An 8,232-nucleotide genomic window follows, 5' to 3' on the forward strand; every position below is an offset into this window, starting at 1 on the left:
TCTCCACCATGATAAGCTCCTTGGAAGTCCAGGGCGTGTTGATAGGCTCTGGGCTGTCTCCTGAGTCAGGCACCCGGGTGTGGCTGTGCTGGCAGATTGCTGCAGCCATGGGGCTACATGGGAAAACCCAGCAGCAGTGGAAGAAAATATGCCCTTGCTGGATCCCTGGTGGAGGGAGCCCACCTGGGGAGGTGGCATCACCTCCTGACTGCTCAGCAGGATGTGGCATGGCCTCACCACGCTGTCCATGAGGGTGTGCTTGGCAGGACACATCCTGGCCCACCCTGTGTATGTGTCCAGAGTTGCTCCTGGGGGACATCGGTGAGGCCGAGTGGCTGCCTGTGAGAAGGAGACGGGTGAAAGCCACTCTGTGCACCATGATGATTTGCCATCTGTTTCCAGGGCAAACTCCAGATGCTGGATTTAATCTTCCATAGCCTTTTTAATTCAGGAGTTGGCTTCTTAACATCCCTCAGTGCCACCTCGGCAGCAGAGACAAGCAGAGTGGCTGCCACGACTGGCCCTTCGAAGGATGTTCTGGAGCACAAGAGATGAACTATGTCCGTGTGAGTTGTCCATCTGGCAACCTGTCACACCTCGACCTGTCGTACCTCTGGCTCCTTAACTCACCCAGGGTGAGCCTGAGCATTCACAGCACTGCCCAAACCTTCCCCAGGCCCAAGTCCTCTCCAGGCCTCAGTGTCCTCTCTTGATGTCTGGAGAAAAGGTAGTGGGTGATGGTAACTTCCATGACCGCATCCAGGAGTGGATCTTCTGGCTGGACCAGTTTTTGGGAGGATGAATGCAGAGAGCAGATCTTGGGGGCTGCTGTGTTGACAGAGGTGATGGCTTGCAAATAACAGGCTTGTCTTTGCCTCAGGCACCTGGTTATCAGGCACCATGGATGGGTGTCCTGTAGGGATAATCAGCCTTGGGAGATCATGGATTGATTTTTCTCTTGGTTCACCTGCTGCTGGACATCTGGCTGGTGAGGCTGTGGCAAGACATCACTGCCTGTTTCAGCTGACCTGTGTCACCTGGTGGAGGGAACAGCAGGTCCGACTGTGCTGCAGAAATGGGCACCTGGTAGCTGAATCAGCTGTTGTGGCGCTGGGGTCGGGGCTGCTGTGAACCTTGTTCTGGTGGGCCTTGTTCTCCTGAGCCTGGGTTGCTGCTGGACCTTCTGCCTTGTGACAGTGCTACAGGGCCGTGGTGCTGTTGGATGCACTGGGTGTCTCATCCCAGGATGTGTTTCAGACACCAGAATGCCTCCAGGGTGTCTTGTGCCTTGTGTGTGTCTTGTGTCTCCCCACGCATCACTTCCACCACCTATGGTCCCGTGCTCCTGTCCATCTCAAATTCCTGTGCCAGAGCACCTGAGGAGCACAGGGACCACCTCCAGCTCCTCTTTGGAGCTGCAAGAGGAAGGTGCCTCTGGCTGCAGCCTCCCTTGACCTACATCTTTCCTGGGATGCCTTTGAGAGGGGCACACGCTGGCGGTGGGTGCCCTACATTGGTCGGTCCATGGCATGGCTGAGTCCGTCCATCTGTCTGTCTGTCCATCCATCAGCAGGGAGTGATGCTGGTGGGGAGGAGGTGGGGGGCCATGCTGGGCGGGCGGCCACGCGGTGAGGGGGAGGAAGTGGGGACAAAAACGCGGCGGAGGGGACAATTGCAGCCTTTCTCCAGGCTGAAAAGACGCCGGGGTCCCTTCCGTCCTCGTCCTCCGTCTGCTGCGGGCGGACAAAGCCACCGCCCCCAGTGCCCACCCAGTGCCCAGGGATTAGAAAAAAGGCGAATTTTGATTTTCTCCTTTTGTTTCCGGAGCCCGGGAGCAGCTCGGCTTCAGCTTTGCTGCTTTCTTCTCCCTTTACGCCGTGTCTGTGCACGGCTGACCAACCGGCGGCTTTTCTGGGAGGAGGGTGATTTATTTAAAATTAAAGGAAAGCAGAAGTTCTTTCTTGAAGACGAGACTTTTTAGGTCGGCGGGAGCTGATGGCTTTCCAGCCATGCAGTAAAAACACAGGGGATCCAGCTGGAATTTGCAGCTTGTCATTTTTTTTAGGAGAAGCGAAACTCCTCTCCTGCTCCCCTCTGACAGTGAATGGTGCCTGTGACTGGGGGGACTCTCAGTCCATCGCCTGGCAGGGTTTATTTGGACCACCAGGGATGATCCTATTGCAACCTATATTTATTTTGGCATTGTCAGGACTATTGCAGTGCAGTCCCCTGTGTGCTGGGGTGCAGGGAGCCCTGGAGCAGAGGGCAGGAGGTGAAGGGTGGTGTGGTGCTGAGAGCTGGGGGAAGACCCGGGTAGAGGAATTATCCCATTTTTCTCCCCACAGCTGCCTTGCCCAATCGAAGCATTCCAGGCTGATGGGAGGCAGGTCTTTGGGGTGATCCCATGGAAATCATAGAATCACAGGATACTTCGGTTTTGAAGTGTCCTTAAAGATCATCTCATTCCACCCCCTGTCATGGTCAGGGACATGTTCCACTAGACCAGGTTACTCCAAACCCCGGAGTAACTGGATAACCCTCCAATCTGGCCTGTAGCATTTCCAGGGTTGGGGCAGCCACGGCTTCCCAGGGCAGCACATTCTGTGGGTGCCGTCCCTCACCCTGGGACCCCCTGGCCTCTGGACCCTGGACCTGGCAGGGGGTTGGTTGCAGGGGAGGAGCAGCGTCCTGCAAAGGTTTGGGAACCCCTGGGTGTGGGTTGTGGATTGGGGCCTCCCGACCTTGGTGGTGTCCCCTTGAACCCTGGCGTCCCTCCAGGCTGTTAAGCTGCCCCGTGCAAAGGCCCGGCCGAGGGAGCCCATCACGTGCCCCTTAATGCGGCGGCCGGGACTAAGCACCTTCTGACAGGGACCCAGATGACGCTGCCCGGCGCCTTCCCCAAGGGATGGGGGCCGGAAAAGGGGCAGAAACGGGACGGGGGGGCCTTCACCGTCTTTACTCGGGTCAATCATAAAGAAGGGATTAAGATCATTAATTCCTCCCCCCCGCTGCAATTAGCCGGGCAGCGGCTGGCGAGGAGCAGCGATGTCTGCTGTGCTGGGTGGTCCCACGGTGGCAGGGTGGGGGATCCCCCCGTTTTATGTGAACTGGCCACGTACCCCCAGCACCCCGGCCTGGGGTGGCGGGTAAGGACAGTGCGGGGACAGATCTGTCGCGGCTGGCACGGCCGCGGTGTCCGGCGCCTGCTGGCGCGGTGGCCCCGGGGGCTGGAGGGCAGCGCTGGCTGCTGCAGATGGTGGGAGCTGGCCTTGGAAAAGTGGCGGCCGGGACAATGGAGGAATTGTGTGGTGGAGCCGCTGGGCACGGCTCGGCACCGCTGGGCACGGCTCGGCACGGCCGGGCAGCGCTGGGCACGGCTCGGCACCGCTGGGCTTGGCTGGGCACCGCTGGGCATGGCCGGGCACGGCCTGGCACGGCTCGGCGTGGCTCGGCGCCGCACCCCGTGCCAACAGCGGGCACCCCCTCGCTTCTCTGGGCTGAGCGCGGCCACGGAGCCGTGCCCGGGTCGCTGCGGGTGCGGGGAGCTGCTCCGGGTGGGCTGGGTGACCCTGTCCCGCAGCCGCGGGGGCTCGGGGGGCTGTGCCGGGCTCTGCGCCCATCGCCCCGCTGGGAGCGGCTGCGAGCGGGGGCTCAGAGCTGCTGGCACACGATCCTGCGGCGTGGTGCCTCCAGCCAGGGAGCCCGCGCGGTACTTGTGGCTGCAGGAGAAGATGGGAACCGGTGGGAAAGGTGTCCACGGCGTGGCTTCAGCTGGTGTCCTCCCCACTTTGGCGCCCGGAGCCCGCAGTGCGGCGGTGGGGAGACCCATGCGGGCCGGACCCGGATCTTAAGCCAGGGCGATGCAGAGCATCTCCAGTGGCTGGAGACACCCCGTAGCTCCCCGGCACGGCCGTTCCGATGGCACAGGGCGAGCGGGCAGGGTGGCTTGGCTCCCTGCACGGTGCTGGGCTGGCGGAAGAGGCGCAGGGCCGCAGGAAAGGCGGCCGCGGGCAGGCGTGAGATAAAACCCCCGGGCGCTTTATCTCACATCCTCCCGTCCGGTGCTTTTCCTGCCGCGCTCCCCGCTCCGGCCCCAGCGCCCGTTGCTGTCGGCACCAAGGTGTGACCCGTCCTGAGGTCTCCAGGGACAGGTTCCCCACCTCCCCGGCACAGGGGACGGGTGGTTCAGCTTCGTGGCAGCAGCTGGATTATCCTCCAGCACCCCGTCAATCCTTCGGGGTGCACCCCACCTCACGGCTGCCCAGCATCCCCCGGCCTGGCGTGGAGCGAGATGCTGGGGAAGGGCAGCAGCCCGTCCTGCCGCCGCAGCCTTCCCTCTCCACGTGGCCTGGCGAGCTCCCGGCTGGAGACCAAGCCCTGCATCGATCCGCGCTGCATCTTAAATCCCGCAGCAGCTGAAGCAAGCGGTTTTCAGCGCCAGGGCGAGGGGGGGTTTCTCCGTGGGCGAGACGGCTCTGGCACCGGAGTGAGACACCGGGGCTGCTTCCGCAGCCGGTACCACGGTACTTGGCACAAGGACCTTGCCCCCATCAGCGTTTTAAGAAGCTCTGCCCGTGGGAAAGGGTCCTCCTGGGCTATTGTGGGGTTCCCAGGGTTGCACTGGAGAAGGGGATCCGAAGGGTGATGGATGAGCAGGAGTGGGGTGTGGGGGAGCAGGGATGCCGCTCGCTCTGCTGCATCACCCCTACACAGGTCTCATCAGAGCTTTCCACGTGTGGCCACATCCCTGTCTGGGCTCCGGAGAGGAGGGTACTGGGAGAGCCAGGATGGAGGGATGGGGTGGGCGAGGGGCATCCTCCCAGTGGCACCCTCCCCCAACTGCCGCCGGGGTGGGGACGTGGGTTCCTGCTCCACTAAGCCCTGCAGCTTTTCTCCTCTAAAGCCTGATTACTTGGCGGTGCCTGTGTGCGTGCGTGCTCGGGAGGGAGGAGGAGGAGGAATTTCACAACAACAAGTGTTTGCAGCCACACTGGGCCCAGCTGCCCTGGAGTCGCCCGGGGGACAGCAGCATAGCATCCGCTCCAGGAAGGCTCTCGCTGTCACTGCTGAGCCCGTGGCTCTGCTGGAGCAGCTGGGCATGTGTGCTGGGCATGCTGGGGCATGGCAGGAGGTCAGCACTGGGGCTTGGAGGTGGATGCTGTGGCTCCCTATGGGGTTGAAGGTGGGCACTGCAGCTCCTGATGAGGCTTGGAAGTGGATGCTGCAGCTCCCTGTTTGGTTTGGAGATGGACACTGCAGCCCTTGGTGGGGTTAGGAGGTGGATACCATGGCTGTCCATGGGATTTGGAAGTGGATGTTGCAGCTCTTATGGGGATTTGGAGGTGAACACCATGGCTGTCCATGGGATTTGGAAGTGGATGCTGGAAGTGACTCAGAACTGGATGGTGCAGCTCCCTATGGGATTTGGGGTGAACACTGCAGCTGTCGGTGGGGTTTGGAGGAGGATGCTGTGGATCCCTGCGGCACTTGAAGGTGGACGCTGCTGCTCTCTGTGTGGCTTCCTTCCCCTGCTCAGTGCTGGCTCAGGGACAATGGTCCAGGAGGAGGAGGAGGAGGAGAAGAAGGGGTGCAGCCTAGCCTGAGCTGGGTGAGCAGCATCCCTGGGAATGTGGGAGCTGGGGTGTTGCCTCCACGGCACTTGGCTTGGGGGACAAGAGGGGCTGCAGGGTGGGAACCAGGCACGCCTTGCATGAGCTCCAGCTGCTGGCCCGGGAGCATCCCGCTGGCGCCTGCGGTCCCATCCGGCGTGGGGCCGCACGCCGCTGGAGCGGAGCGGGAGATGAGCCCCGTGACTTCCCTGGGGCTGCTGTCCCTGGGGGAGGAGAGCTGGGCACAGAGAGTCTTTAAGCATCGGATTGCCATTGCTACCAGGCCAGGACTTCCCCTGTGACCCCCCACTTCTGTCTGGATGGCGACCCTTTTAGAGAGCAGCGGAACGGATCTCCACCGAGGTCCGTTCCCTGGAGTTCCTTTGTTCGCAGCGCTGAGATTTTCATGGCAGGGGGAGGAAGAGCCGCTTTGAAAAGCCCGTTGGCTCTTGCCAGCGCTAACTCTCTTTTCTTTTCTCCTTCCAGAGCCGCGTGGTGTGTCCCAGAGCCGCAGAGTATGTCTGTGCACTGAGAGCACCCTGAATCCTCCGCAGCCGGCGCGGGAGGAGACGCCCCGTTGATGCGCGGTCCCGTCTGAGCGTCTCCGGCGGCTGGCGGGCCTCTGCTACCAGAAGGGCTTTGGGGGTTTTTCACCTTGGCATTGGGGAGGGTTTTTGGGGTTTTTTTGGTTTGGGTTTTTTTTNCGGGCCTCTGCTACCAGAAGGGCTTTGGGGGTTTTTCACCTTGGCATTGGGGAGGGTTTTTGGGGTTTTTTTGGTTTGGGTTTTTTTTTTTTTTTTTTTTTTTGGCTTTTTTTTTTTTTTTTTTTTTTTAATTTTGGGGTTGGTTTGGTTGTTGTGCTCCGGGCACCATGTCAAATTCGGGCTCCCATCAAGACACTGGGAACAAGCCAGAGACAGAAAAAAATAACCAAGATGACTCTCAACCCCCTGTCAACTCTGAGAGGAGGAACAAAAGTGGAATAATAAGTGAACCTTTGAACAAAAGTCTTAAGAAGTCCCGTCCACTCTCCCACTATTCCACCTTTGGTAGCAGCAGCTCGGTAAGCGAACATTCAGAGAAAGGCAACCCCTTAGCTAATGGCAACGATGCGACTGTGGATAAAAGTCATTCTACCTCAAAGCACAAAAACATCTCTAGTATGCTGAGCAAATTAGACCGGATGTCGGAGCTCTCCTCAGAAGGACAGACCGCCCTCCAACAGTTTGCTCAGTCGACAGAAATGCTCAAAAGAGTGGTACAGGAGCATCTTCCTCTAACAAGCGAGCACGGGACTGGTATCTCTGACATGGAGGCAGTCTCAGCTGCAGAGACAATGAACGGCCCCTCTGATTTTCCTTACCTGGGGGCTTTTCCCATCAACCCAGGCCTTTTCATTATGACCCCTGCCGGCGTGTTTCTGGCAGAGAGCGCGCTCCATATGGCTGGCTTGGCAGAGTATCCCATGCAGAATGAGTTGGCATCTGCCATCAATTCGGGGAAAAAGAAACGGAAAAGATGCGGCATGTGCCCGCCCTGCCGAAGACGGATAAACTGCGAGCAGTGCAGCAGTTGTAGGAATCGCAAAACTGGCCACCAGATTTGCAAATTCCGAAAATGTGAAGAACTCAAAAAGAAGCCTTCTGCAGCACTGGAGGTAACCGGCCCCTCTCAGGCACCCTAACCCTTCCTCGGGCTGCGCTCCTGGGTTTGGATCTTGCCTTAGATAATAAAACACCTGGTACTTCTTACTTTTTTTTATTTTTCCCTTTTCCATTAACAGCTCACACCCTGAGATGTGTGCTCTGCCCAGTGCCCCCAGTCTCCACCCCCTGCTATGTACTGGGGTTGGTTGATGTGGGGAGGGGGGCTGGGGTCTCTCCCTGGGGTCCCTGGGCACGCTGGACTTTGCTCTCCCCTTTGCAAGCACAGGCAGCAGCAGGGCTCTGCCTGGGTTTTGGTTGCAGCTCCCTGAGCTGGGGAGCAACATCTAACCCCAGAGGAGGGGGATGACATTTTGGGGCAGACCTCGGGGTAGTTGGTGATGATGAAACCTGTGGCCATGGTGCAGCCAAAGCCCAGCCCCTCAGCTCACTCTGCTCTGAGCAGGAGCACCATGATCCCTGGTTTTGGGAGCAAACTGCTGCAGTGTGCACTGGGCAGCATCCCCACTGGAGTGGCTGTGCTGGGTCTCCCTGGGCCAGCATCCCTCTGGGGTGGCCAGGATGGGTCCCTCAGGCAGCAGCTGGATTTTCAGTGGCAGCAGCACTCCAATCCCCACTGGCAGTGGTCCTGTTTCACCCAGTAGAGCCAGGAACATCCCTGCTCCTGCTGGGGATGCCCTGGTGTGAGCCAGGTGCTCGGGCTGTCACTGCCCACCATGGCCTGCTTGTGGATGTCCTTGGCTTTGGGATGGGCTGCCACCTTGCCAGAACCACTGGGGAGGGGTGACATTCATGTGAGGACTACAGGAAAAGTCTGGTGGCTTGGGTTGTGTGGGCCTGAAGCTCATTAGGGGCCGTGGGGAGCTGCTGGTGGTGTGGTGTGGCAGGGCAGGGCTGTCCCATGGACACACTGCTCTGGCAGAGCCTCCCTCTCCCTGCACACCCGGGTGTGAAGCCAG

The 8,232-nt window shown here is 59.8% G+C and overlaps 1 protein-coding gene across 2 annotated transcripts in view; it reads left to right on the forward strand.

Annotated features, from left to right (window-relative positions):
- The first annotated feature begins 6,319 nt into the window (after positions 1-6,319).
- Positions 6,320-8,232, forward strand: part of CXXC5 (CXXC finger protein 5) — a 6,707-nt gene continuing 4,794 nt past the window's right edge. For both annotated transcript variants that reach the window (XM_015642258.3, XM_015642259.2), the window contains exon 1: positions 6,320-7,266. In XM_015642258.3, coding sequence (XP_015497744.1) covers positions 6,481-7,266 — 786 coding nt within the window. In that variant the 5' untranslated portion in view covers positions 6,320-6,480. The remainder of the gene's footprint in view (positions 7,267-8,232) is intronic.

The sequence above is a fragment of the Parus major genome, chromosome 13 (assembly GCF_001522545.3).
Source record: "Parus major isolate Abel chromosome 13, Parus_major1.1, whole genome shotgun sequence".
Taxonomy (NCBI): domain Eukaryota; kingdom Metazoa; phylum Chordata; class Aves; order Passeriformes; family Paridae; genus Parus; species Parus major.